This window comes from Erinaceus europaeus, chromosome 10 (genome assembly GCF_950295315.1).
Source record: "Erinaceus europaeus chromosome 10, mEriEur2.1, whole genome shotgun sequence".
Classification (NCBI taxonomy): Eukaryota; Metazoa; Chordata; class Mammalia; order Eulipotyphla; family Erinaceidae; genus Erinaceus; species Erinaceus europaeus.
This window is the reverse complement of record NC_080171.1, coordinates 28830179-28857600: the sequence shown is the minus strand read 5'-3', so window position 1 is coordinate 28857600 and position 27422 is coordinate 28830179. Positions and strand designations below refer to the sequence as shown.

At 51.7% G+C, this 27422-nt stretch overlaps 5 protein-coding genes across 7 annotated transcripts; 1 reads left to right on the top strand and 4 right to left on the bottom strand.

The window, feature by feature from the left end:
- Nucleotides 1–2930: 2930 nt before the first annotated feature.
- LOC132540725 (elongin-B-like) lies at nt 2931–3631 on the bottom strand. The gene has a single exon (XM_060198924.1). It carries the CDS (start codon nt 3495–3497, stop codon nt 3201–3203), a length of 297 nt encoding a protein of 98 aa, XP_060054907.1. The 5' UTR covers nt 3498–3631; the 3' UTR covers nt 2931–3200.
- Nucleotides 3632–9071: 5440 nt separating this feature from the next.
- Nucleotides 9072–18650, bottom strand: NELFB (negative elongation factor complex member B). The gene is made up of 13 exons (XM_007521500.3): nt 18326–18650; nt 17953–18116; nt 17522–17621; nt 16913–17143; nt 14887–15072; nt 14103–14215; nt 13432–13534; nt 13263–13358; nt 11543–11685; nt 11349–11455; nt 10131–10272; nt 9906–10014; nt 9072–9800 (listed from the first exon to the last, which is right to left on the bottom strand). Exons 1-13 carry the CDS (start codon nt 18425–18427, stop codon nt 9654–9656), a joined length of 1743 nt encoding a protein of 580 aa, XP_007521562.1. The 5' UTR covers nt 18428–18650; the 3' UTR covers nt 9072–9653.
- A 1991-nt stretch (nt 18651–20641) lies between these two features.
- Nucleotides 20642–22248, bottom strand: STPG3 (sperm-tail PG-rich repeat containing 3). The gene is made up of 6 exons (XM_007521560.2): nt 22142–22248; nt 21889–22043; nt 21655–21789; nt 21478–21566; nt 21095–21377; nt 20642–20987 (listed from the first exon to the last, which is right to left on the bottom strand). Exons 1-6 carry the CDS (start codon nt 22246–22248, stop codon nt 20854–20856), a joined length of 903 nt encoding a protein of 300 aa, XP_007521622.1. The 3' UTR covers nt 20642–20853.
- A 108-nt stretch (nt 22249–22356) lies between these two features.
- Nucleotides 22357–24719, top strand: CIMIP2A (ciliary microtubule inner protein 2A). Of its 3 annotated transcripts, XM_060199443.1 has the most exons (8): nt 22357–22421; nt 22514–22615; nt 22928–23142; nt 23215–23468; nt 23553–23679; nt 23851–23945; nt 24112–24229; nt 24495–24719. In XM_060199443.1, the coding sequence occupies exons 2-8, from the start codon at nt 22560–22562 to the stop codon at nt 24581–24583; spliced, it is 954 nt and encodes a 317-aa protein (XP_060055426.1). In that variant the 5' UTR covers nt 22357–22421; nt 22514–22559; the 3' UTR covers nt 24584–24719. The 3 variants fall into 3 exon arrangements, with proteins under 3 accessions (XP_060055426.1, XP_060055427.1, XP_007521621.1); XM_060199444.1 differs by lacking the exon at nt 22357–22421 and having other exon boundaries at nt 22440–22615; nt 24503–24581; XM_007521559.2 differs by lacking the exon at nt 22357–22421 and having other exon boundaries at nt 22442–22615.
- TUBB4B (tubulin beta 4B class IVb) lies at nt 24576–27422 on the bottom strand. Its single transcript, XM_007521499.3, has 4 exons — nt 27266–27422; nt 26772–26880; nt 26581–26691; nt 24576–25772 (listed from the first exon to the last, which is right to left on the bottom strand). Exons 1-4 carry the CDS (start codon nt 27320–27322, stop codon nt 24712–24714), a joined length of 1338 nt encoding a protein of 445 aa, XP_007521561.1. The 5' UTR covers nt 27323–27422; the 3' UTR covers nt 24576–24711.

Genomic DNA, 27422 nt, shown 5'->3' with positions numbered 1-27422 from the left:
CCGGGGAGTCCCCAGATGTGCCCACAGTAGTCACAGGATACGTGGGTCTCAGGACATCCCTTTTGCTGTCCCCTCCCCCCCACCTCAGTTGGCCAGGCACCTGTCACCCTCAAAAATATTCCTATTCTGTTCTTTTGGAGCTCTCTTCTCCCACCTCCCCTTTTGTGACCACTTTTGCACGAGAGTCATCCCCTGCGTGCAGACAGATGGGCTGCTCTCCCCTTAGGGCGAGCTGCCTCCTCCCACACCCTGCCCACACCACCGCCTCCCAGAATATATGTGTGTTCACACAAAATGTTGGCCACAGTCTGTTCTCTTCTGGGGAAGAGGGCAGCTCAGGGGCTGTGGGTTCTGATTGCGCCAGGGGAACAGAGTCACAGGTGGAAGCTGAGGGCAGTGTGGGCACCCACCCTCCTGCTTCCCTCCCTGCACCTAGGGAGTCACCAAGCCTCACACAAAACTGTCACAGTGCAGCTGGGGCTGATCCTCTTTGTGCCACATGTAGGGTCACTGGGCCAGATCTGGGCAGAGTCACTCTCCCATGGATCGGCGTGGGTCTGACAGTGGCGACAGCCTGTCCTTCAGGCCTGTGAGGGTCTCACATGAGGGACAAGGAGCCCAGAGAGATGAGATGGGAGCACAGGCCTCAGTTTCCTCCTTGTAGACAGATCTGTCCATATACCCACTCCCAGGGTAGAGACCCACACAGAGATCTCTGACACACAAACTCACACAGAGACCTTTGAATGAGATCATACAGACTGACTGATCATCCTGTGGTCCTGGAAGTGACACAGTAGATAAATAATAGGACTTTTAAGCATGAGGTCCTGAGTTCAATCTCCAGCATAAGTACCATAGTGATGTCTTGCTATTTTTCTCTCTCCTCCTTTCTCATTAATAAATAAAATCTTAAAACAAACTGTTGTAAATGACATCCCATTAAAATTACTTATCAAGGCAAAAAATAAGGAGTTGAAGCAAGGCATTTACTCTTTTGCAAAAGGGCATGCCTCCAACAGTGTCTGTCTGGAAGCAGCAACCAGCAACCCCCCCCCCCCAGCCTTTTCCCATCTTTCATACCTGATGCAGAACTGTCTTCTCCACCCCTGGGCTGGACTTTAGAGCTCACAATCTCCCCATTGCCTAAATAAGGAAAGGGGGAAAAGAGTGAGGGTATCTGCTGGAAGATTAGCAAGCATTGCAAGGAGCTAACTTAAAGAATACAAAACTACTGGCCACAGGTGGTCATAGATAATAATTTATAAAAAGAATATTTGTACTAAACAGTTGTCCTATTCATGTCCTTTTAAAAAAATATTTATTTATTCCCTTTTGTTGCCCTTTTTTGTTTTATTATTGTAGTTATTATTATTGTCATTGTTGGATAGGACAGAGAGAAATGGAGAGAAGGGGAAGACAGACAGGGGGCGAGAAAGACAGACACCTGCAGACCTGCTTCACTGCCTGTGAAGCGACTCCCCTGCAGGTGGTGAGCCAAGGGCTTGAACCGAGATCCTTACGCCAGTCCTTGTGCTTTGTGCCACATGCACTTAACCCGCTGCGCTACCGCTCGACTCCCCTCTCTACCTATTTCTATCTTCCCTTCCTCCTCTCAATTTCCATCCTATCAAATGAAAAAAAAAAATTTTTTAATGGCCACCAGATTCGTAATGCCAGCACTGAGCCCCAGCAGCGGGAGGCAAAAAAAAAAAAAGAAAAAGAAAAAAGAAGAAAGAGCAGTTAAGCACCCAGTTCTTCTTCTTCTAGCGTTTGCCAGCACCCAGTTAAGCACACTTAATACTAAACAGAAGGACACATGCAAGGATCCGGGTTCAAGCCCCTAGCTCCCCATCTACAGGGGGGATGCCTCACAAAAGGTGAAGCAGGTCTGAAGGTGTCTATCATTCTCCCTGTCAATTTCTCTCTGTCCTATCCGATAAAATGGAAAAAAAAAAAAGGCCTCCAGGAGCAGTGGATTCGTAGTGCAGGCACTAAGGCCCAGCAATAACCCTGGAAGTAAAAAAAAAAGAAAGGAAGAAAAAAAAAAAAAGAGAGGCCACAATACTTAAGCTTCTCTCAGTATAATTGGGTCTGAGCTCAAACCTGGGTTTGTGTACACATAAAGCAAGTGCATTATCCAAGCCAGGCCCCATCACAGACCTGTGACCTTGTCACAAGGGCCTGCAGGCAATGGAGGTCACCGTGGGGTGGGGGGGCTGAATCTGGTCCCCTCTCTGCATAGCCCCCACCCTTCTCTGTCCTTTCCAACCCCCTCAGCCTTTCAGCAAACTCCAGTCAACTTTCTAGTAACTTTAACTCTAAGTCCTTAGTACCAGACTCTCTGGAGGTCTTTGCTTGAGTTCCATCATTGTCAAACTTTTTGAAAAAGTGAAATCTTCCCTGGAATTGTATTAATCTCAGAGATTTCTAGTGTCCGAATGTTCTATCTTCAATTTCAAATTTCCCCCATACTGTCTTTTGCCAAGCAGCAACCCAAACTTCACTATCTTAACCTAATACATTTTTGTATTTTTTTTAATTAAAAATTATTGCAATTCTACTTGAATATTTTTTATTGCCACCATGGTTATCACTGGGGTTTGGTACTTACACAACAAATCTACTGCTCCCAATTTTTTTTTTTTTTTGCCTCCAGGGTTATCTATGGGGCTTGGTGCCTGCACCATGAATCCACTGTTCCTGGAAGCCTTTTTATTATTATTATTTAAAATATATATATTTGTTGCCCTTGTTGTTTTATTGTTGTTATAGTTATTATTGTTGTTGTTGTTGATGTCATTGTTGGATAGGACAGAGAGAAAGACAGACACCTGCTGACCTACTTCACCTGACTCCCCTGCAGGTGGGGAGCCAGGGGCTTGAACCGGGATCCTTACACCAGTCCTTGCGCTTCACGCCACGTGAGCCTAACCCACTGTGCTACTGCCTGACTGCCCCCTGGAAGCCATTTTTTTTTAACCTTTTGTCGGCACTGTTTTTGTTTTTGTTTTGACTGTGCCTGCTCCCAGAGTGCAATTTTTATTTACCAGTTAACACATGAGAGAATGAACCAGAGCATCCACCCACTGAGCCACCTCCAGGTAACACCCCCTCCCACAAATCTTGTATTGCTGAAGCATGAGGGCAGCATGCTGGTCCTCACGCTACTTTGCTTATTTATTGGTGTGGCTTCCTGATCAGCTGATATGGGCTGATATTTCGTCTGCCAGAAAGGCCAGTCTCAGTAGAGCTGGGGCTTCTGCTGGGGTATTTTCACTGGTGAAGCCACACTCTAATAGTGTCATACTGTCCTCATGAAGCTGGCCATTCTTAAACAGTTTCTGTTCTCTGGGCGGCTGCTTACGGATGCCCTCAATGACGCGCTTCAGCTCAAACACGGTGCTGTTTTCCTTGGCATCTGTGAAGATGGTGGTCTTCTTGCGCTGGATCATGAGGAAAACGTCCATTTGATTGCCTGGTCCAGGGAGGCTCATTGTTGAACTTGAAAGTTGTCTCTTCTCCTTAGTGATTCCATCTGTTATCCTTTGGTCCTTGGAAACGTTGAGGAAAAGAACTCAAAAAAGTTCCCTGCAGATCTGGGTTCAAAGGCAAGTCATCCAGTTACATATAGAAATCTAGTTGGCTTTACCAAAGAACTCACCACCTCTAATTAGCAAGTAGAAAGACCTGCCCTTGTTGTTTTATCATTGTCGTGGTTATTACTGTTGTCATTGATGTCACTGTTTTTTGGATAAGACAGAGAGAAATCAAGAGAGGGGAAGACAGAGAGGGGGAAAAAAAGATAGCTGCAGACCTCCTCCACCGCTTGTGAAGTGACCCCCCCTGCAGATGGGGAGCCAGGGGCTCAAACCAGGATCCTCACACCAGTCCTTGTGTTTAGCGCCCTATGTGCTTAACCTGCTGTGCTACCGTCCGACTCCCTTTTGCTTTGTTTTGTTTTTTCTATTTTTATTTGATAGGTCAGATATTGAGAAGGGAAGGGGAGATAGTTTTACCTACTTGTGAAGCATCACCCTTGCAGGTGGGGAGCAGGGGCTTAAACCTGGTCCATTGCACATAGTAATGTGTACAACTCAACTTGGTGCACCGCCGCCCAGCCCCCAATGCAAGTACTTTCAACTCATAGGATGCACACTAAAGTAATTACTACTTCAAATATTCTATACTAGTAATAACTCTAAAACCACCTACATTTTTCTGTGTAAGGGTCAGCTAATGGCTCACCCTTTAAAAGTGCTTAAGTCACCATGCACAAAGACCTGGGTTCAAATCCCTGGACCTCACCCGAAGAATGGACCATTCAGGAGCGGTGGGGCAGTGATAGAGGTGTCTCTTTCATGTATCTCTGCCCTGTTTTCCTCTGTTTCGCCATATACATACCACAAATAAGCCAGCAGATATAGTAGTTTTGTGGACATCAAGTCCCAGAGACAATTCTGGAGAAAAAAAAGGTAAATAAAGCAGTGTGTGTGTGTGTGTGTGTGTGTGTGTGTTTAATTTTATTGATTGATTAGTAAGAGATAGGAGAGAAGGAAAAAGAGCAACAGCATCACTCTGGTCCCTGTGCTGCTAGGGAGTGAATTCAGTACCTCATGTCCGAGAGTCCAATGCTTTATTCACTCTGCCACCTCCTGGGCCGTTCAATGCATGATTTTTATCCAGTGCCATCAAATCTGAGAACTAAGCCATTTCCATTCAAAAGACTTCAGTCTTCTTCAAAGTAGAACTGTTGATAAAGCTGGCTTCATTATCCTGTCTTCAAGTTTGCTAATCTGTTCCTGTGCTTGAGATAGTAGGCTCTTGATCTGGGGTTTTGAAGTTCTATCCATCAACAACAACAGCAATAACATGGGCAACAAAAATGGGGAAAAATGAAAAATGGCCTCCAGGAGCAGTGGATTCCTAGTGCAAGCACTTGCCCAGGGCAAGTGGGGAGGGTAAGTAGCATAATGATTATGCAAAGAGATTTTCATGCCTGAGGCTTTGAAGTTCCAGGTTCAATCCCCCACACCACCATAAGGCAGAGGTGATCAGTGCCCTGGTTCAGCACGGAAGCAATTACAGAAGCCAGACCTTCCACCTTCTGCATCCCATAATAACCCTGGGTCCATACTCCCAGAGGTATAAAGAGTAGGAAAGCTCCCCACACCTATGGACATCTAATCTTTGACAAAGGGGCCCAGACTATTAAATGGGGAAAGCAGAGTCTCTTCAACAAATGGTGTTGGAAACAATAGGTTGAAACATGCAGAAGAATGAAACTGAACCAAATACAAAAGTAAATTCCAAGTGGATCAAGGACTTGGATGTTAGACCACAAACTATCAGATACTTAGAGGAAAATATTGGCAGAACTCTTCTCCGCATAAATTTCAAAGACATCTTCCAATGAAATAAATCCAATTACAAAGAAGACTAAGGCAAGTATAAACCTATGGGACTACATCAAATTGAAAAGCTTCTTCACAGCAAAAGAAACCACTACCTAAACCAAGAGACCCCTCACAGAATGGGAGAAGATCTTTACATGCCATACATCAGACAAGAGTTTAATAACCAGCATATATAAAGAGCTTGCCAAACTCAACAAGACAACAAATAACCCCATCCAAAAATGGGGGGAGGACATGGACAGAATATTCACCACAGAAGAGATCCAAAAGGCCGAGAAACACAAGAAAAAATGCTCCAAGTCTCTGATTGTCAGAGAAATGCAAATCAAGACAACAATGAGATACCACTTCACTCCTGTGAGAATGTCATACATCAGAAAAGGTAACAGCAGCAAATGCTGGAGAGGTTGTGGGGTCAAAGGAACTCTCCTGCACTGCTGGTGGGAATGTCAATTGGTCCAACCTCTGTGGAGAACAGTCTGGAGAACTCTCAGAAGGCTAGAAATGGACCTACCCTATGATCCTGCAATTCCTCTCCTGGGGATATATCCTAAGGAACCCAATACATCCATCCAAAAAGATCTGTGTACACATATGTTTTTGGAAGCACAATTTGTAATAGTCAAAACCTGGAAGCAACCCAGGTGTCCAACAACAGATGAGTGGCTGAGCAAGTTGTGATATATATACACAATGGAATACTACTCAGCTATAAAAAATGGTGACTTCACCCTTTTCAGCCGATCTTGGATGGACCTTAAAAAAATGTTAAGTGGGGAGTCGGGCGGTGGCGCAGTGGGTTAAGTGCACGTGGCGCAAAGCGCAGGGACCGGCAAGGATCCCCGTTCGAGCCCCCAGCTCCCCACCTGCAGGGGAGTCGCTGCAGGGGAGGCGGTGAAGCAGGTCTGCAGGTGTCTATCTTTCTCTCCCCTCTCTCTCTGTCTTCCCCTCCTCTCTCCATTTCTCTCTGTCCTATCCAACAACAAAGCAACGTCAACAATGGCAATAACAACCGCAACGAGGCTGCAACAACTAGGGCAACAAAAAGGGGGAAAAATGGCCTCCAGGAGCGGTGGATTCATGGTGCAGGCACCGAGCCCAGCAATAACCCTGGAGGAAAAAAAAAAAATCATGTTAAGTGAAATAAGTCAGAAACGGAAGGATGAATATGGGATGATCTCACTCTCAGGCAGAAGTTGAAAAACAAGATCAGAAAACACAAGTAGATCCTGAAATGGAATTGGCGTACGCACCAAAGTAAAAGACTCTGGGGTGGGGGTGGGTGGGTGGGGAGAATACAGGTCCAAGAAGGATTCGGAGGACCTAGTGGTTGTTGTATTGTTATATGGGAAACTGGGGAATGTTATGCATGTACAAACTATTGTACTTACTGTTGAATGTAAAACATTAATTCCCCAATAAAAAAAAATCAGAGTAAAAAAAAATAATAAAGTAGGAAGGCTATCAGGGGAGGGAATGGGATACAGATTCTGGTGGTAGGCATTGTGTGGAGTTGTACCCCTCTTGAATCCTATGGTTTTTGTCAGTGTTTCCTTTTTATAAATAAAATTTTTTTTAAAACTAAGAAAAAAAAAAGATTTAAAAAAATGAAAGGGTGTCAAGCAGTCAAGCAGTGTTGAAGTTGTCTGTCTCCTCATTCCTTCTCAGTTTTTGTCTCTATCAAAAGAGAGGGAGGGAAAGAAGGTATAGTGGCCATAAACTAATTTACATTTGTTGCATTTATATATGGAAAGAATGAACAAGCAGAAAAAAAATATGAAAACAATCTCATTTGCATTTGTGTCAAAAGGAAGTAAAAACCTTGAAATGAATTTACTTAAATAAAAGGCCTTGGTGGCAGGAGCGCAGTGGGTTAAGCGCAGGTGGCACAAAGCCCAAGGACCAGGTAAGAATCCCAGTTTGAGCCGCTGGCTCCCCACCTGCAGGGGAGTCGCTTCACAGGCGGTGAAGCAGGTCTGCAGGTGTCTGTCTTTCTTCCCCCTCTCTGTCTTCCCCTCCTCTCTCCATTTCTCTCTGTCCTATCCAACAACAATGACATCAATAACAACAATAATAACCACAACAACAATAAAAAAAAGATAAGGGCAACAAAAGGGAAAATAAATTTTAAAAAATTTAAAGGGCAACAAAAGGGAATAAATAAATATTTTTTAAAAAATAAAATACAACAAAAGGCCTTGGGCTGACAAGATTGCTTACTGGGATAGTGAGCCTGCTTTGTCATGCACATAGCACCCTCTCTCCCTCTTCAAGGGGAATGGCTGCCCCCTGAATCCCAGTGCCCCCATACTGACAGCTTGGTCAGCTCAGTTTAGGTCTCCCACCCCACCCCCAAGGAGAACAGGCCCTGCCCCCCTACTCTGGGGTCTATGACTCAGCAAGCAGGAAATGCGACTTCCTGGGGTGAGGGTTCCTGAGGTCAGGGGCTACACTAGGTCACTCAGGCCTGGAGGGACAGTGACACCTGCAGGTCTCTGGGGAGCTGCCTAGCTGAGCAGCTGAAGCTCAGTGGTTTCTGCACAGGAAGTGAGTCAGTGTTGTGGTTTGGACAGGCAGAACTTCATCTAGTTGAGGTACCACAGGGCAAGGCTGGCTGGTTGGCCAGCACCTGCTCAGCCCTGCAGCCCAAGTCCCCCATGCTGACCTAAGCTGGGGCCCCCACAGCCCCCACTTTACTGAGGGGCATTCCTGCACCTGATCCTGATAGGGCAGCTGGAAGGAGCTCCAGGCTGCCTGTTGGCAAGGCAGGGGTCAGGGAAAAAGGAAGCCTCTCCCCTCTTCCCAGGCCAGTCAACCCTCAATGCCCCTAACTGGCAGTGCCCCTGGACCCACAGACTCCACCTAGCACTTACTTCCTGCCCATATTCCCCCCCACCCCAGCCTTCCTTTGACACCTTTACCCACACGGCACTGCCAAAGACCTCTCTCTTCTCTTCCTGCTTTAATTCCACCTGCCCAGTGGTTCCCACTAGGGTTTGAAGGCCTCCTAGTGACATATGGAGCTGTCTGTTCACACCTGGCCAGTCTCCAAAGCCCCAAAAACCTTTGTTCCCCAAGCTGAGAAAAGTGTCTCTGCACCCCACAGACGATCCAGCCTCAGGGACTGCTGTCCTCGTGTGTAGGGGAATTGAGGGTGGGCAGTATCTACCAGTTGGCCTCATACCACTTCCAGGAGCCCCCTCTTGAGTCCTCAGAGGTCACAATCTTAGGAATTCCCTATCTGCCCTGCAGCTCAAGAAGCAAACAAACTGAAGCAGACCATGCTCAGTACAGATGAGGTGTGTGTGTGTGTGTGTGTAGGAGTGGTGCTAAACCACCCAGGTCTTGTGGGAAGGGGGGTAGAGGGGTGTTCTTTCAGCCTGGGCCTTGTGGGAGCTAAACTTGGAAGGACAGTGATCTGTCTGGGCATGCAGAGCAACCAAGCTTTGGAGCCATTTCCAGGACCCTTGGGGGGAGGGGAGTTTGCTGCCAAAGTGGCAGAAAGTACTGTGTGACATTACACCTGCAAGGTCTTGGGGGTCCCTGAGACCTGGTGTTACTGCCTGTTGCTGCTGTCCCCCAAAGATGGAAATGTACCTGTTCACCTGTTTCACAGCCAACCACCAACCCCATGGTAAGGACTCATCCACTGGATTAACCAAACACCTTTTATTTACATGGTGAGATTCACATGTACAAAAGAGGGTCCACACTGCCTTAAGAGTGCAGTTGAACAAGGAGCCATGTCCCAGGTACCAAGGCGGCAGCAGGTCCAGTGTTGGATGCTGCCTGTGGGGTCCTGGTTCAACCAAGCAACCTCCCTAAGTCTTTGAGGGATACAACAATCCCTGGAGCACCGAAGTGTGTTACACTGCCTACAGCCAGCCCTGTCCCTTCTCTGGGCCCCACCACCTCCTCTGGAACACAGGTGACCTCTCTCTGATCCTGAGTCCTGCATCTGCTACAGTGGGAGACGCAGCACACCGGGCAGGAACCCATCTGTGGATGGGGGGTAAGGGCCACGGTGACTATGGCAGGCTCAGGGCAAAAACCAACCAGGGGCCCACAAGCAGAACCACCAGTTCATCTCAGTGGTGGCTCTGGGACCCAGTTTGGGGCAGAGTGAGGATGTAGCCTCTGTCTCCTGGGTCAGGCCCAAGGTCTCCCTTCAGGAGAGGTGCTCAGGTCCGGGAGACACTTCTGGCCAATCAGGGCTTGGTGGTCCCGGGTACAGTTTCAGAGTGCAGCTGGGGCGGGCACAGCAGGTAGGGGCAGCTCCAGGGTGGGTGTCTCTGTGGCCGGAGCAGGGCTGGCCTTCCGCTGGTCCAGCTGCTCCAGCTTCTCACCAAGCTGAGAGTACAGCTCCTTCACAGCCTCTCCACTCTGTGGGCAAGTGCACGATGTGGGGGCAACCCAGGCCACACAGAGCCCCTACTCCAACCCTAACTACCAGGACAGCATCAGGGGTGGGGCGGTGGGCACACCCACCTGGCCTGTAGGCTCTAGCGCTTTCTGCAGGGCTTCCAGCTTGGATGGGGCTACACGGTGGTGCAGGTGGACAAGGAGCCTCAGTGCATGCCTCTGGACGCTCTCCTTCCTGCAAGACGTCCAAGAGGCAGGACCTGAGCGGGTCCCTCCCACCGTCTCCCAGAGCCCCACCCTTTCCCACTCTGCCTGGGTGTCCCACTCCACCCAGGGTGCCCAGGACAGGACCTCGGGGAGGCAGTGAGGAGAAAGCCATCGAAGAGACTGTTACAGAAGTCCTCCAGAGCAAACTCATCTGCCAGCAGTGCCAGATTCCCGGTGAGCAGGTGGAGGAAGATGTCCCCAAAAGCCAGGTCACCGAAGGTCTCCACTGCAATCAAGTGCAGCCAGTGAGCTGCCAAGCCAACACCCAGACCCCACCCCAGACCACAGGCCTTGGGAATAACAGAACAACAGCCAGAAGGAGGATCAACATCAGGGCTGAGCCCATCACATGTGGCTTTGTCCAGTGGCCAAGGCACACTGGACTAAACTGATTCGGAGAGAAAGCCTGAAGAGACCAGAACCAGAGAGAAATAAATAAAAGTGGTGCCACCCAAGGATGGGAACAATGGCAGGACCTGCCTTCTCTAAACCACAGAAGACATGAGACAGCAGAGGAACCCCTGGGGACTGTACCAGGGACTTTCAGTGACAACCGCTAACAAGAACTCAGGAAGGCAGAGCCACCAGGGGAGGCCAAGAAACAGTGCAACTCTGTGAGGAAGATCTGCAGGTGTCACTGCAGCAGGACCCCTGGCCTCCCCAGCTGTGCTCTTGCCATACATCTAGACCCAAGTCTCAGCCACCTCATGGCTAGAAGGATCCAGAGGAAGGCAGTCTTACCCTAGCCTGACTGTAACCTCCACCCTCCACAGCAATAGGAGTGTGTTCTGTTCACCTAGATGGTAGCTAGGTATAAATTAACACCACAGAGAACAGCTCTCTCCATACAGAAGAGTTGAGAAACAGTAGCTGCAGACACATCGATGATCTAGGAGCAAACCTGGCAAGGGGTGGCCAAGATCTATACTGCAGGAAAAATTTGGTATGTAAAAGGGTGGCGTGTGTGTGTTGTGTGTGTGTACGTGCCCCAGAAGTCCTTTCTACCTAATTCCACCTACAACTTGCTTTTCCAGGAGGGTCCATTTAGCCCCATCCATCTCCCTGGCTTATAGTACCCCACTGGCCTTTCCTCACTATGCTGCATTAAAAGGCTCCAGAGGGAAACAGCCTCATTACAGCCTGGGAGGGGTACTTGATCAGTCATGTCATGTCTGGGGACATTAAGAGTACATACCCCACTGGTCACTGGGGTACAGGGTAGGACAGCCAGGCTCTCACTGCATACCAAAACCCCCTCCAGGTCAACCTAAAGTGCTGGCAGTTGTCTGGCCACTAACTCACCGAGCCCTGGCAGCAGGCGCAGGAGTGCGTTCTTGTTCCTCTGCTTGGTGATGTGCAGCACGTAGTACAGCCCCACCTCACATGCCATGCGCTGCTCCTGCAGGAATCTGCACAGGAGCGCATGTGCCGTCAGCCAAAGACTGGCCACACACCTCCCACGGCCCAGGCCAAGCCTCCCCTGTGTCCTTGCCTACTTAGTGAAACTCTCTGGAAGTGAGTTTGGATACACAACGGGGGCCTTCTCCTCAGCCGGAAGCTTCTGGTCCACATTAAAGGTGTGATCATCCACCACAAAAGACATGAGCATAGGCAGGAACCTGGTGATGAGCTCCACTTCCTGTGGTGAGAGAGGTCCTGGGTACTGAGCCAGCACTGGCTTCCTTATCTGCTAGCCTAACATTAGTCTAGAGGCCTGCCCCTGCTGCCCACCTCTGGAGATGACCTTCCTGATCTTCTCAGTCTACTCCTCTGACCTGACCCAGTCAGCCCTTGCCAGAACCTCATCTTTATGGAGTACTGCTCTGTGGCCAGTCCACTAAAATACCCAGAACATTCTTCTTGGGCATTTACCCCAAAGCATGCCTCTTTAAAAAAAAAAAAAGGGGGGGGGAGTACTGGGGAGACAGTATAATGGTTCTGCAAAGACTCAAGCCTGAGACTTTGAGGTCCCAGGTTCATTCTCTAGCACCACCATAAGCCAGAGCTGAACAGTATTCTACTGTCTCTCTGTATCTCTGTCATTTACATAAATAAGTTAAGGGTCAGGTGGTGGCACACACAGTTAAATGCACATATTACCAAGTACAGGGACTGGTGTTCGAGTCCCTGTTCCCTACGTGCAGGGGGGAACACTTCACAAGCAGTGAAGCAGGTCTGCCAAGTGTCTTTTTTTTTTTTTTTTTTTTGCCTCCAGGGTTATCACTGTGACTTCGTGCCAGCACTAAAAATCCACTGCTCCTGATGGCCATTTTTTTGTCTTTTTTTTTACTAAGATATGGCAGAGAGAAATTGAGAGGGGAGGGAAGATAGAGAGTGAGAGAGACACCTGCAGACCTGCTTTACCATTCATGAGGCTTTTCCCCTACAGGTGGGAAGTGGAGTCTCAAACCTGAATCCTTGTGTGGGTCCCTACACTTAGTACTATGTGTGTTTAACCGGGTACATCACTGCCTGGCCCCCTGCAAGTGTCTTTCTTTCTCTCTCTCTCTCTCTCTCTCTCTCTCTCCCATCTAAGTTTCTCTGTCCTATCCAATAAAACAGAAAGGACAAAGAAGGGAAATAAAGGCTGTTGGGAACAGTGGATTCAGTGCTGGCACTGAACCCCAGCAATGACTCTGGTGCCAATAAAAATAAAGTTTTTTTTAAACTGTATTTACAAATATACACAAACAAGAAGAAAAGAGAACCAGCACACCACTCTGACGTATTCATACTGCGGATCAAACTGGGACCTCATTCTTGAAACCCAGCGCTTTTCTGACTTTGCCGCCTCCCAGGCCACAAGTCTCCAGCAAAGCTTTGTGGGTCCTAGGAGACAGCTTGCCCTATACAACATGCACCTTGTTGAGAACAAATTCCCTGGTCCAAGCTCCAGCACCACACGGGAGCATCATGGCACCAACACTAGGATAAGCTCCACAGGTGGTGAAGCAGTGTTACAGAATCTCTTCCTTTTTCTGACTCTCCCTATATGAAATAAAAAGAAAAAAAAATGGACCAGAGTGGTGGAACTGCATGGGCATAAGGCCTCAATGGTCAGAAAATATTAAAAGCTGTGACCCAGGGGCCACTGTCCCATCCCAGAGGAAGAGTCAGTAGGTAGCAGTCTCCCACACACAGTCATGTAGTGTCCAAACCCCACAGCCCCTCTTGGCAAAGCAGTGGAATGATCCTCCCACCCCCAACCCCCATTACCATCTTGGGCTCCTTGAACACCTGGCTGTCAATCATGTCCCATGCCCCCTGGCCCAGTGCCAAGAGCCGAAGCAGGAGGAGGAGGTCAGGGCTGTCCTGTGGGGAAAGAGGCCTCAGCAGTGCTCACCCAGCAGCAGTTCACACCCACACAGACCGCAAGTCCACTTACCCTGGGCAGCGTCTCCTGGCCAACCAGCTCCTGTAGGTGCCTGACTGTGCTCAGTGACAAGGTGTTGATGGCAAAGGGGTCACACAGGATCATGGACAGATCCCTATGTACACATCAACGACCACAGCATTAACTTGGGAAGCTCCAGACCCACCAAAGGCAGCCACAGTCTGGGATACCTCAGCTGACGCCCCCACCACTGAGGTCACACCAACCCTACCAAACTTTCTACAGAGAAAAGCTCATACTTTGTAACTTTAATTTACTCTACTCATCAAACTTGTGGAAAAGTGGTTTTGTTGTTTTTTTTTTTAATAACATGATTAAATAAGTTCTGAGAGCCTGCCCCAGTTTCATTAACTCTAGTCACAATGGCAGAATTTATGGCAGGAAGGAGTGGAAGAGAGGTTAGAGGAGCCCACCAGAGCCTACTGCATGGCCAGGCCACACAGGAAGCAGATCCCACCCCTCCAGGTACAGCAGGCCCTCAGGATGCGGTTTCCGATCTATCTCAGCTCACAGCCAAACCTGAGCCAGACCCAGTGTCTCACTCAGGCCAGGCTTTGTCTCCAGGAGCACAGGTCGAGATGCCACAGTTCTCTTAAAATGGAACACCCAGTCACTGACAGTGTTCCCACCTCTAGGACAGAACCCTGGGGGCTGAGTCTCACCCGAGGACTTGTTCTTGCCCCTTTTTTACTCCATCCAGAAACCCCTGCAGCTCCCGGGCTCTCTTGCTATCCACAAACCGCTCTCTGATGCAGGCATCCAGGCACCAAGTGAACTAGAAGAGGAGCACCATCAGGTGGTCAGAGGCAGTATCACACCCAGTACGTGACCCACTGAAGTACCTCACAGATTCAAAGGAGGTCTCGAACTCTACATCAGGCTCAACCTGACACTGTTGACTGGCTACGGAAGAAGGGCAAACGCTAGAAGAAGAAGAACCTCACTGAGGCCTGCCTCACCTTAGTACCAGACCCAGGCAGCACTGAGGCAAACCAGTCTGAGCCCCTGAGCACTCCAGGGCCAGGTCATGAAGAGACAATACTCATGCTTTGTTCTAAAAGGAGCTTCTCTGGAGGCCCTGCAGTCTCAGTGCCTACCCCCATGTCCATGCTGGGAATGGTGAGAAGAACAAATCGTCCAGGGCCCAGAGCACATCAGTGAGACATCTGAGAACTCTGGAATGGGAAAGGGCTAGAGGACTGTGAAAAAATGTCAGAGGAGACTTGGGGGGGGGGGGCTAGATTCAGGAGTGGCTTCAGGGCCTACCAAGGCTTGGACAGAGGAAGATAGCAGGGAGAAAAGAGTGGTAAAGGACAGCTGGCTCTGGCTCGGATGCCAGGAGAGGTGCAGGGGGGCACACAGTAGATGGCTGTGTAGTCAGATCAGGCACTAGGACCAGCTCACCTCCGAGGAGGAGTGAGGGAGAAGAGGGAAGTGGGACAGCACCTTGTGACACGGGTCCACAGAACAGATGTCGCTTATGTCCAGGTCGTGTAGGGACATGAGCAGCTCGGCACGCAGTGTGCAGTAGTGCACATTGCGTGTGCGCAAGAAGAGGGTACGGAGGAACTGCAGCACCATGTCGTACAATTTCACGTTCTTCCCCACCATCTGCGTCAGCTTCTGCACTACCTGCAGACGGAGACAACCCAGCACCATCTCAGACGGCTCCAGATGTCTGTCTCGCTCAGTTGCTCTCACAAAGCACTGGCTCCCTGTTGGGTGGTGGCATTTCTGTTCAGCCTTGACCTTCCAGCCCTGATCTCACTGTTTTTTAATGAAGACACGAGAAAGGTTTATTCTACTTACTAGCTGACGTTATTCTTCTACCAACGGTTTGTCTGAAGCTAACCAATCATGTAGTTTCAAAATGTGTCACTCATTCCAAATCTGAGTGTAGAACAATGCCAATCTTACTACAAAGATGAAGTCTTGAACTCAGTTTCCTAAAGAGTAGGAAATGAAGAATTCACACCAAAAACATATCACATCAGCAAATTAAAGATGTGAATTTTGGGAGTTGAGAAACTCCTCACCCAATAGACAGTGCACCTTAGAGGTCCAGGCAGTGGCCTGGTTAAGTGCACATATTACTGTATTCAAGGACTCAGGTTCAAGCCCCTGGTCCCCACCTGTAGGAGGAAAGCTTCATGAGTGGTGAAGCAGTACTACAGATGTCTGTCTCTCTTTCTCTCTCTGTACCTTCTCTCCCTCCTCTGAATTTCTGTCTCTGTCCAATAATAGATTTTTTTAAAAGATTAGAGAGAGAGAGAGAGAGAATGCACCTTAGCATGAAAAAGGGCATGGGTTCAAACCCTACCACCAGGAGAGCTCCTGGTGAAAAGGTGCTACAGTGTCTCTCCTTGCTGTGTCTCTTCTCTCTCTCTTCAAATAAAATACTTAACACTGGGCCAGGGAAGTCACTTAATGATATCACAGATATCACACATACTTGAAGTTCTGGATTCATTCAATGGTGTAGCGTAAAGATGTAATATTAAGTACCCAAAAGAAAATATCTTTTCAGAAGCTGTCATTTTTAATGTGAACACTTAACCAGATGCCCCATGTCTGTCCCGGAAGCCGTCATTGTTTACTAAAAGCCCTTCTACAGAGCATTACAGACAGTACTGGGTGTTCCATAAACAATGGAGGGGTGAGGCCAAGTGGTGGTGCACCTGGTTGAGCGCACGTATTACAGTGCGCAAGGACCCTGCAGGGGGAAGGCTTTGCGAGTGGTGAAGCAGTGCTGCAGGTATCACTGTCTTTCTGCCTATTATCCCCTTCCCTTTTGATTTCTGGCTGTCTCTCTCCAATAAGTAAAGATTTAAAAATTAATTAATTAATTAATTAATTAATTTAAAAAAACGGGGTGGAGGGTAGATAGCTTAATGGTTATGCAAACAGACTCTCATGCCTGAGGCTCCAAAGTCTCAGGTTCAATCCCCAGTACCACCATAAACCAGAGCTGAACAGTGCTCTGGTTAAAAAAAAAAAAAAAAAAAAATCCAGAGTGGTGCTATAGCATTTCACTTCTCTGTCCCTCTCCCCCTCTTTTAAAAAAGACCAAGTAAGCTGGCACCAGGAGGCGAACTTGGGTGGTGCCATCTGGAATGCATATGGCCCCAGTGCAGCATTAAAAATAAATAAAGGGGGTAGATAGCATAATGGTTATGCAAAGAGACTCTCAATGCCTGAGGCTTCGAAGTCCCAGGTTCAATCCCCCCACCCACCATAAGCCAGAGCTGAGCACTGCTCTGGTGTTTCTCTCTGTGTCTTTCTCTCTCTGCATCTCTCTCAAAAATAAAATAAATAAAATAAAAAATAAATAAATAAAAACTTGCCAGCTATGTGTAAATAAATAAAAACTTGCCAGCCTACCATTCTAGGAACAGATCAACTGAACATTCAAGGGGTGAGGACATGCATTCCCTAAAGACATGGCCTTACTGAGCACACAATTCTGTCTCACCTCTCCCTGGCGCCTTGTCTTGGGGGAAGGACTGAAGAAGTTGTGCAGAACAGAGAGCTCGGAGCTAAAGAGTGCACTCTCCTTCTCCAGGATGTACTGTTTCAGCAGCGGGGACACCTCATCACCAAAGAGCGCCTGGTTGTCCTGCCAGATCTGCCGCTTCACCTCCACAGCACAAGCTCTGTACAGCTCCTTGTCAGCCATCACCAGCTTCAGTTTCTTTTCAGGAACCTACCAGATCCCACAAGTGACCTATGAGAGGCATCTATGCCCCAGGGTCTCTCCCCAGACCGCAGACCTGTCAAGATGCCTCAGTTCCCCAAAGTAGTGACCATCTGGAGCCCTAATCAGTCACCAGGGGCAAATGTGACAGATCCCCTAAGCCTTATATTGACATAAGCAGTTCTTTCCCAGAGAAGACACCCCTGCCTCCAGCCCCAAAGATCAAGCTTCAGACTCTGTGGCCATCAGGGAGAAGACAGAGCAGAGGCCATACCCTTCCACGGGCAGGCAGCTGAAGAAAGCTCCCTAGAGTGATGCTGAGCCCTGGACAAGCTCACATTTTGTCTCCACCAAGCAGGAGCACAGTTCAGCAATGGGGCACTCTACCTTGGGCAAGTGTTTCATGACACACATCACCACAGGCTGCAGAGAGGGCATCTTCACCAGAGAGAAGCTCTTCTCTAGGAGGTCTTCCAGTTTCTTGTACCTAAAAAACCCCTACTACTAAAGAATCTCCTCTGGATTGGGAAGAGAGCATAGTGGTTATGCAAAAGACTTTCATGCCTGAAACTCCAAGGTCCCAGATTCAATGCCCAGCATCACCATAAGCAAGAGCTGAGCAATGCTCTGATATATTTTTTTAATACTGGAAAAAAGGAACACCCTCAGAAGCAGCCACCTGTCTATCCCCAAAAGAACGACAGCTACAGGCTCCAGTCTCCAGGGGTGGTCCCTTTTATGAGTAAGGCCATGCAGCCCAGGGGATAGTTAAGTGCCCTGAATCAGTTTCAGACCGCACCTCTCACCTGCCTACCTACCTCTCTTCGGCCTTTCCCTCAGAGGCGATGGCTGACACGCGTTCCAGCAGCTTGTCCCGCAATTCGTCAAACACCGATTGGTGGAACTCCAGCCTAGGAGTTCCGTGCAGGTCCAGGAAAGGCAATGCCGACTGCAGGGAGGGCAGCAGCACGCCATTCTCTGTCTGCCGAAACAATTCTGCTTACTCAGATGACAAAAGAAACCGCAGCCACATCTCCACATCTGGACTGGTACTCCCGACCCCCAGCATGGGGGGGGACGGGACGCTGGGCAGCGCGGGTTGAACTGCAGAGACTGGAAACTACCCAGCTGCCCATCCCCGGAGTTAACAGTCCAGTTTCCCGGGTTCCCTGCCTCCACGGGCCTGCAAACCTGGAACTGCTCGATGGCCTTGAGCGGCTCGGTGCAGTTGGTCAGCGTCTCCTTCAGGTCCTCGCCATTAGCTACACCCAGGTCCTGCAACCCTGCGAACATGGCCGAGGCTCCGGCCCCCGCCCCGGCTCCCGCCCCCACCCGGCTTGGCGCCCCATCTCCGCCGTGTTCTCCCGGCGGCGCTGCCGCGGCGGCCACTGTAGACCCTCCAGCAGCCCGCTCGCCCGGGCCCCGGGCCCTGGCCGAACTCCTCTCCCCGGAGCCCTCCAGCTCGGCTAGCTCCCGCCGCAGCTCGGCCCCCCCTCTGGCCGCAGCCGCCCACTTCCGCCCCGCACGCGCGATCCGTTTGTTTAGCTGTCCCGGCGAAATCGCGCCGCCACGGGCGCAAAGGTTCCTGGGAGTTATGCTCAGCTGACGCAGGCGGAGCCGCGCGCGGGGGTGGGGCTTGGATGACCCAAGGACGAGGCCCCGCCCCCGCCACAGAGCCCACCCGGAGCTTTTGGCTCCTCCCACCTAGGCCGCCGGCACCACCTAGGAAGCAGCTAGCTTCCGGCTCTCGTGGTGTGCTGGCCTCCAGCTGGGTCCATTCTGTTCTCAGAACCCTGTCCCAGGTCCGGGATGAGGGCAGCAGAAGAGGGGCTGGACCAGGTGGGGTTACCGGCGGCTGGGTCCGCCTGCCTTGAATTTTGGAATGAATGCTATTTTAGCGAAATACATGTATGTATATACATTATGTATATATATATATATATATGTATATACATGTATGTATATACATTTTTAAATATATTTATTTTCCCTTTTGTTGTCCTTGTTTTTTTATTGTTGTTGTAGTTATTGTTATTGATGTAGTCGTTGTTGGATAGGACAGAGAAATGGAGAGAGGAGGAGAAGACAGAGAGGAGAGAAAGACACCTACAGACCTGCTTCACCGCCTGTGAAGCAACTCACCTGCAGGTGGGGAGCCAGGGGCTTGAACCAGGTTCCTTACGGTGGTCCTTGCGCTTTGCACCATGTGCGCTTAATATTTTTGTATTTTATGGTGTCCTTTTTTTTAAAAAAAACAAAATTTATCTGCAGGAAATCTTGCTGCTGACCTCTGATGCTGAGAATGTTTCTGCATCCACAGGAGCTCCTCACACCGGTGCCAGGCAGGGTACTGTCCTCAAACTTGGCTTCCAGCTTTGGGTTATCACCAAAACTGAGATCTGTGTGTACCTCCAAGGGGAACCTGGGATCCCAGTCTTCTCTCCCAATGAATACCCACCCAGCGCCAGGCTCACCTCACCCTAAGATGCTGGCCCTAGAGTGTTTCAGAACCCAGCAGATGCCGGTCCCTGGGCTCCACTGTGTACTTGTTCCCTGAACAAAAAGTGCAGATGGAGCCCACAGGCATGACCTACTGCTAGTGTGCATGTCCCTGACCCCACCTTTCAGTCCTCTGACCTCTTCATGCCTCTGGTGCACTCTTCCATCACCCCCAACCCTGTATCTCCCAGAATCAGGCTTCTCCCTTTCCATGTGCTAGAAATTACCTTCAAGCCGCCCAGAAAGTGGATGAATCATCCAGAAAGGTCATTCTTCAGTGCCTCCACGGTGGAAGCTCTTCATACTCAGACCAGCTGGAGAGACTTGTCCTTCTGATTAGTCCCACTTTTGACTTTATGCCTGTAAATTCCCCACTGGTGGTACAGCTTTGAATGGGGATCCCAGTCCCTCTTCCCTGGCTTTCCTTGGGCATCTGTCCCACTGCTCTTCTCTTTACTAGTTGGCTGAGGTAGCAGCCTAGCTCCACTGCCTTCGGGCCTAACCTCAGAGTCAGCTGGGCTTGACTGCCTGTGTCCTGCCCAGGACAATAAAGGCTGGGCCACTTCTCTGTGGCATCATTCCCTCCCACTGCAGCCTAGTGTTGCACCCTGCCCTCTCGTACCCAGGGTAGCCCCAAGCAGCCTTCCTGAAGGGCCTCACCTGCAGTTGGTGGCTCACCTGTCACCCTAAAGAATCTCCTTTCTGTCCCCTCTGCAAGCCTCCCCCCCAACAGCTACTCTTTGTGGGACTGACATTTCACCCCCTTTACAGGGAGGCCAAGGCTCAGGGAGATAGTGCATGCAACCTGTGTCCACAGCTAGGGCTGAACCAGCTGGAGTATAAGTTCCAGGACCCCAGGAGATAGATGGCTGTCACTGCCCTGAGCTGACCAGCTGGACCTTGGCCGGTGAGTGGCTCATGGAGGAGGCGGATAGTCAAGGGTGCTACAGATAGCACCCAGGTCCCACCTTCGGACAACCCACACTGAGCCGGACACAAAACAGAGAGTGGGAGGACCAATCACATGCCTGTATAGCAAGGGTGTGGGTAAGTGGCCTCCATTTCAGTTGCATCTCACAGAAGGGTCAGCCAGCCAGGAGAGTGAGAGGGTAGGGGAACCCATAGGGTCAAAGGTCAAACTGGAGGCACTGAGTTCAAGAAGTTCCCAAAGGAAGGATTCTAGGACATAAGTAGGCAAGGTTGGCTGTACCCGGGGAGCTCTAGAGGGCACAGAAGGGCCCTGTGTCATGGCGCTTGGGTCTTCTCACACCCTGGATGACCACACCAGGTGCCGAGGGGAAGCGTGAGTTATAGCAGTCCTCTACGTGGTAGTCAGCAGGCCCTGGGGTGTGTGCTGCAGAGAGAGAAGACTGGGAGCCCTTCCGAGGTTGCAGCCCCACCCCAGACCGAGCTGTCACTTCCCCCAGGCCCCTCTTGTGCCCAGCTGCAAGGTTAACTCACAGTAGTTAATCCAGGATGCGAAGGCTGGTGAGTGGCTCATAGAGAAGGCAGGTGATTGAGGGTGCTGCAGACGGCACCCAGGAAGGATGTCGTAGGTGGTAGGACCAGGGTGCTCCTCTGGACTTGTGGCCTTTGGAAGTGTGTGGCCACTGGTGAGCCCTACCTGCAGCACTCCTGGGTGATCTGTGGCCTCTTGGGTCCTGAAGGCAGGCCGGTGGCCTCCGAAGGTGAAGGCAGGGAAGGCAGGAGACTTGAGTGGCTGATAGTCTACAGGCGATGGCCACTGCAGGAAACAAGGCTGCCATAGCTCCTGACCCCTGGAGGACCCTCCCTGCACTGCCCCTCAAAGGAACCCTCCCTGCTGGCCCTGCAGGACCCAACACCTTTTGTTCTTGATTAAAGTCCGTTTTCTGTATGAAGGGATTCTCATTCTGCATCCACTGGGTCTGCCACGCCCTGCGGCCACCACCCTCTGCAGGGGGTAGGGAGGTGTGATGAAGACTGCCCCGGGTCCCCAGGCCCAAGTCAGGGGTGGGGGTGAGCACAGGGGTTACACACACCTCGGGTGTGAGGCTTGCAGCCGATGGTGAAGTGGGGATGTGGGGAAGATTCTCGAAACGCCTTATCAGGCACCTGGTATGTAGTGGGACTTGGAATGTCCAGGTCGGTCAGGATGGGGGGCCGCTGGTCCATCACTAGCAGGAAGCAAAGTCTGGGCCTGAATGCTCCCAGCACTTTTCCAACCCCCCTCCCTCAACTGGACCTGGGCAGGGAGTTGTCAGGCCCCTCCTCACACAGCTCCCTCGGGGTCCTCGGGGTGCAGACAGGCAAGGGCTCCTTTTTGGTGGCCAGCTTTTGCCTCAGGCCAACTGGAAGTTTCGGCACCCTGGGGGGCCGCATCACATCCCCCACAGTTTCATGTGACAGGCCCCACGACCGCACAGCAGCTCTGGATATACAAGACATATGCTAGCCTACTATTCCCCCAATCTGCCGGCCACCCTGCCCTGGTCCCCCCCAACTGGTCCATTGCCTCAGGGAAGTTACTGGGTGGTCACAAGTGGCTTCTGCTTCAGAGGGCCATGGGTCCAGTGTTTGCCCCCATTGATATAAAAGTTTGCCAGGAATTTCACAGCCTTCTGGTCAAAATTCATTGTCAGGGATACTGGTACCCTCCTCTGGGGGGCACTGGGAGCTCTGTGACCTCACTGGCCAGTCATGGGGCCTGTGCTGTTGCCAGGACTCCCTGGGAAGGAGCATTGTCCAGCCCTGGAGGAGCTGCTGCTCTGGGTCCCCCAGAGGGGTGCCTACCTCGACCTGCTGACAGGTCAGTCTGCGGTCAGGTTGGGACAGGAGGACCCTCACCTGCTGGCAACTCTGACATTGGCCTCCTCTGCTCCCTCTCTCTCTCCTGCCCAGCTCACAACAGAAGGGCTAGAGGCAGCAAAGGTGAAGTTGTGGCAACATGGCAGCTACTCAGAAACACAACCTTTTCACACCAGAACCTCACTACATCCCTGGGTAAATAAATATCTGGGGGTGATTTCCGGGGCCCCTGGAACTGGTGTCCCCTGGAAGTGGGAGAACTGAGGAGCCAGGGGAGGCTTCATGAGAGAGGGCCCAAGTCTGCTCTTCCTGATGGCACTTGGCCAGGGAGATCCACACCAGGTGGCCAGTATGTCTGTCTGTCCAGAGCAGCCTGAGAGAGTCAGGCTGCAGCCGGTAGAGGCAGGTCAGGCAACTGGCAATGAGGTTCAGCTGGCATGGCTGCCCATCTTGTAGGTAGGCAACATCTGCTCACTGGGGCCCTGCTGCCACCTCTTCCCTCTGCAGCTACGCTGGCTTCTACCCACAGCTGCGCTACCAGGTGGGCAACACCTATGGGCGCACCACAGCACAGTTGCTCACAGACCCCAGCATTCAGAAGAGCCCCTGCTCTGTGTTGTCACCCATTGCCAAGCCCAAGTTTATTGAGGACTTCAGCAAGTCTAAGTCTGCCAGGGTCCCCTGCCGAGACCTGATGGAGCCCCACATCCCCCACTACACGGGTAAGCTGCCTGCCGGTCCCCCCTCCCTGACCCTCCAGCCCTCCGCCACTCACAGCTGCCCTGTTCACACAGGCCTGCAGCCTCACAAGAACTTCAAGATCATGGGCAGGTTTCCTGCCCAGGAGATGGACAACCAGAGGATACCAGAGATAGACAATGTGTCCAGGCAGGTCCTGCTGCCAGCAAATTTCATGCCCTACCCACCCTGCCCCCCGTGCCCTCCGGGCAAGAAGGAATCCCAAGACCTGGGCCACCCAGGCCTGCGACTGGCACGTGGAGAGGAGGCCTGGCAGAGCCCTGCCACAGAGGCCCCTGGGCATTACCAGGTAACTGGAGACATGCTGGGACCCAGCCTTAACCTAGCCAGACCCTGTTGAGGGCTGGGTGATGACTGCCCCTTCCCTCCCCAGCTTTACCACTGCAGGAGGGATGAGTACCCACCTCCAGTCCCCCAGCAGGAGACACTGGATGTGAGCAGGTTCCACAGGCTACCACAGTTGGACCACCCCAACTTGATCCAACGCAAGGCCATTTCAGGTGAGCACCTAGGATACACGGCACCAAGGCCTAGGCAGGATGAAGGGCTGTCAAAGGCTGCTCCTGAGGTGGCTTCCTGCTCTAGGATTCCTCCCTGGAGCCCAGCTTCTCCCAGTGAGTCACATCTGGTCCAGGACCACCCATCAGGCTGGTACTTCTTCCCTCCCCCAGGATATGCTGGCTTTGTGCCCCGCTTTGCCTGGGTAATGGGGACGAATTACCGAGACGGAGTCATACAGGCAATGGATGAGTTTGACAGGAACCAGGTGAGGATAGCACCCCTAGGCCTGCACAACTGTCTCCACACCTGCAGGCAGCAGCAGAGGTGGGGCTTGGTGCCCACCTTCCCCAGAGCCAGCCTCACCCCCATCTAGCCTATTCTGCTCACTGCCTCCTATCTTTGGAGTTACAAGTGAGCACCTGTTTCTGTAGTTTCTGTTCAGAAATCCCATCTGTGCCCTGGGAGAGAGGCTGCCCAAGACGTACTGGCCCAACCATGCCATCTACAACAGCCAAGGCCTGATCCCCTTCTACATGGGATTCATACCATGTGAGTGCACAGGACTCACCTATCTCCTGAAGACCAGGCAGCCACTACCAGGATCCATGGGAAGGTGGGGGGTACCACTAGGTAGGTCTACTCCAAATGCTCCCTTTTCCCTAGTGTAAGGGGCTCCCAGACAGGTCAGTCGTCTGTCCCACCCTCCTCAGAAGCCTGCATGTTCATGTGCGGGGCCCCTCACAGCCATTGCATGGTCTCCCTGGGGCAAGGTAAGGGCCCCCACCCGTTCTCAACCACTGCTGCCCCCTCGCAGCCATGCAGGACAACTATGCGATGACGTTCGGCAATAGCACAAGGAAGGCCTATAAAAAGGAACTTAAGAGGCGAAACCAGGCACTATGAAAATGCTTTAATGTGGTGTTGTGAAGTCAAGACAGAAAGAATTAAGTGCACACACAGACAAAGCTATCGGAACAGATTGTAAGTGAATAAAAGTTCACGTGGCTGCCAGGCTTTTACCGGGTACAGCTCTAGGCCACCTCCTCCTCAGCTTCTTCCTCAAACTCGCCCTCCTCTTCAGCTGTGGCATCCTGGTACTGCTGGTACTCAGACACTAGGTCGTTCATGTTGCTCTCAGCCTCCGTAAACTCCATCTCGTCCATGCCCTCGCCCGTGTACCAGTGCAGGAAGGCCTTGCGCCGGAACATGGCTGTGAACTGCTCTGAGATGCGCTTAAACAGCTCCTGAATGGCAGTGCTGTTACCGATAAAGGTGGCTGACATCTTCAGGCCTCGGGGTGGGATGTCACAAACAGCCGTTTTCACGTTGTTGGGGATCCATTCCACGAAATAGCTGCTGTTCTTGTTCTGTACGTTGAGCATCTGCTCGTCCACCTCCTTCATGGACATGCGGCCCCGGAATACGGCAGCCACTGTCAGGTAGCGGCCATGGCGGGGGTCACAGGCAGCCATCATGTTCTTAGCGTCGAACATCTGCTGGGTGAGCTCGGGCACCGTCAGGGCACGGTACTGCTGGCTGCCACGGCTAGTTAGTGGGGCAAAGCCGGGCATGAAGAAGTGCAGGCGGGGGAAGGGCACCATGTTCACAGCCAGTTTGCGCAGATCAGCATTGAGCTGGCCAGGGAAGCGCAGGCAGGTGGTCACCCCGCTCATGGTGGCTGACACCAGGTGGTTCAAGTCCCCATAGGTGGGTGTGGTAAGCTTGAGGGTGCGGAAACAGATATCGTAGAGGGCCTCATTGTCTATGCAGTATGTCTCATCTGTGTTCTCCACCAGCTGGTGAACTGAGAGGGTGGCATTGTAGGGCTCCACCACCGTGTCCGACACCTTGGGGGAGGGTACCACGCTGAAAGTGTTCATGATTCTGTCTGGGTACTCCTCCCGGATTTTGCTGATAAGAAGGGTGCCCATCCCAGACCCAGTCCCTCCACCCAGAGAGTGAGTCAGCTGGAAGCCCTGTAGGCAGTCACAGCTCTCAGCCTCCTTCCTCACGACATCAAGCACAGAGTCCACCAGTTCTGCGCCTTCTGTGTAGTGCCCCTTGGCCCAGTTGTTCCCAGCACCACTCTGACCTACAAGAGAGGGCAGCCAGTCACACAAAGCCAGGTGCAGGATCAAATAACATAGTAAAACCATTGGCAAAATCCCCTCTGGAATTAGCCTCACTGGAGTTGATGCAATGGATAAATTAGCATTCAACTCTCAAGCTTGAAGTCCTGAGCTCGACCCCCAGCATGGCATGCACCAGAGTGATACTCTGATCTGCCATTAAAATAAAAAACTCTCCACCCAGTAGTTAAAAGAGTCAACTCCCAGAGTAAGTCAACCACCCAGCTGATTTTTCTTTCTCCCACCAAAATCATCACGGACGTCTTCATTGCTCCCAGCTGTTGGAACTTTTTTTTTTTTTAGACAGATATAAAAAAGAAACCTAAACCTTTTAACAGAACTTCACTACTCATGAAAAGCTTCCCCCACCTCCAGGTAGGGACCAGGGACTTCATACAAGGCAGGACGTGTGCTCTACTGGGTGTGCCACCACTCAGCCACAGCTGTTTTAAAAGTTAGGATCAAGCTGAGACGACTTACAGTGAACCAGCCCTTTCTTGGCAGCCGTGACAGCGCCCAAGGACAGATAAGCCAGCAGGGTCTGGGCTCAAGCCATAAGAGATTACACCTGCCTGCTGCTCCCCCACAGCAGACAGTTGGGCCTTCCATCCAAAGCCGCTTAGGAGAGGATCAAGTGAAGGGGAGCGAAGACTGGTCCAGAAACCTAACTTCTAGTTGGAGGACAGTGAGCCAGAGCCCAGCTCTGGCAGCGAGGGGCCAGTGACCTTGAGGCACTCCTTGACCTTTAAGCCGCCTGGCTAAACAACTCACCAAAGACAAAGTTGTCTGGCCTGAAAATTTGACCAAAAGGCCCCGAGCGCACGGAGTCCATGGTGCCTGGTTCCAAATCCACGAGGACGGCACGGGGTACATACTTGCCACCTGGAGGAAAAGGGGGGCGCGAGAGTGAGCCAAGGGCCCCCGGCAGCAGAGCGGGGGTGGGGGGGTGGGCAGAGTCTGACCGGTGGCTTCGTTGTAATACACGTTGATCCGCTCCAGCTGCAGGTCGCTGTCTCCGTGGTAAGTGCCGGTAGGGTCGATGCCATGCTCGTCGCTGATCACCTCCCAGAACTGCCAGAGACACGGGCGGAGCCGCCCGGCCGGAGCTGAGTCACGCCGGCCGGTGCGCAGGAGTCGGCCCCGCCCCGGACGGGTGCGGCCCGGCCCGCCCCGCCCCTCCCCCGCGGCCAGTCCCGGGAGCCTGCACCGCGGCGCCGCCATCGCCGCCGGGCCCCACCCGGGCTCCCAGCGCCTGACCCCCTGCCTACCCCCGACACCCAGGCCCGTCCTGCCTCCCCCTTTCCCGGGTTCAGCCACCCCAAACCCCGGGCCGCACCCTGCCTAGTACAGCCCAGGCCAGTCCGGCCCCGCGCCAAGCGGCCTAGGGCCGCAATGCGGGGGCGCCATCTTTCCTGGCCACCGTCCCCACGCCAAACCTCGACGTCCGACTGCCCACCTTAGCGCCGATCTGGTTGCCGCACTGCCCAGCCTGCAGGTGCACGATTTCCCTCATGGCGGCGGCGGCAGGGGAAGCGGACTGCAGACCTAATGTAAGCGACGAGGAGCGGGCGCGCAGAGTGCTACAACCGACGCGCGGCCGGTCTTTATATACC

What these genes read in the sequence shown, in the direction of transcription:
- LOC132540725 (XM_060198924.1), bottom strand. Translation starts at nt 3,497, where the DNA reads ATGAGCCTCCCTGGACCAGGCAATCAAATGGACGTTTTCCTCATGATC.
- TUBB4B (XM_007521499.3), bottom strand. Translation starts at nt 27,322, where the DNA reads ATGAGGGAAATCGTGCACCTGCAGGCTGGGCAGTGCGGCAACCAGATC. An exon ending in GCAACCAGATCGGCGCTAAG is followed by an intron (nt 26,881 to 27,265) that starts GTGGGCAGTCGG and finishes TGTCTCTGGCAG; the next exon opens with TTCTGGGAGGTGATCAGCGA. An exon ending in GCCAGACAACTTTGTCTTTG is followed by an intron (nt 25,773 to 26,580) that starts GTGAGTTGTTTA and finishes CCTCTCTTGTAG; the next exon opens with GTCAGAGTGGTGCTGGGAAC.
- CIMIP2A (XM_060199443.1), top strand. Translation starts at nt 22,560, where the DNA reads ATGGCAGCTACTCAGAAACACAACCTTTTCACACCAGAACCTCACTAC. An exon ending in GAACCTCACTACATCCCTGG is followed by an intron (nt 22,616 to 22,927) that starts GTAAATAAATAT and finishes TTCCCTCTGCAG; the next exon opens with CTACGCTGGCTTCTACCCAC. An exon ending in CCACATCCCCCACTACACGG is followed by an intron (nt 23,143 to 23,214) that starts GTAAGCTGCCTG and finishes CTGTTCACACAG; the next exon opens with GCCTGCAGCCTCACAAGAAC.
- NELFB (XM_007521500.3), bottom strand. Translation starts at nt 18,427, where the DNA reads ATGTTCGCAGGGTTGCAGGACCTGGGTGTAGCTAATGGCGAGGACCTG. An exon ending in AGGCCATCGAGCAGTTCCAG is followed by an intron (nt 18,117 to 18,325) that starts GTTTGCAGGCCC and finishes TTGTTTCGGCAG; the next exon opens with ACAGAGAATGGCGTGCTGCT. An exon ending in GCGCCTGCTGCCAGGGCTCG is followed by an intron (nt 10,273 to 11,348) that starts GTGAGTTAGTGG and finishes ACTTGATTGCAG; the next exon opens with TGGAGACCTTCGGTGACCTG.
- STPG3 (XM_007521560.2), bottom strand. Translation starts at nt 22,248, where the DNA reads ATGAATTTTGACCAGAAGGCTGTGAAATTCCTGGCAAACTTTTATATC. An exon ending in ACTTTAATCAAGAACAAAAG is followed by an intron (nt 21,378 to 21,477) that starts GTGTTGGGTCCT and finishes TGTTTCCTGCAG; the next exon opens with TGGCCATCGCCTGTAGACTA. An exon ending in CGCATCCTGGATTAACTACT is followed by an intron (nt 20,988 to 21,094) that starts GTGAGTTAACCT and finishes CTCTCTCTGCAG; the next exon opens with CACACACCCCAGGGCCTGCT.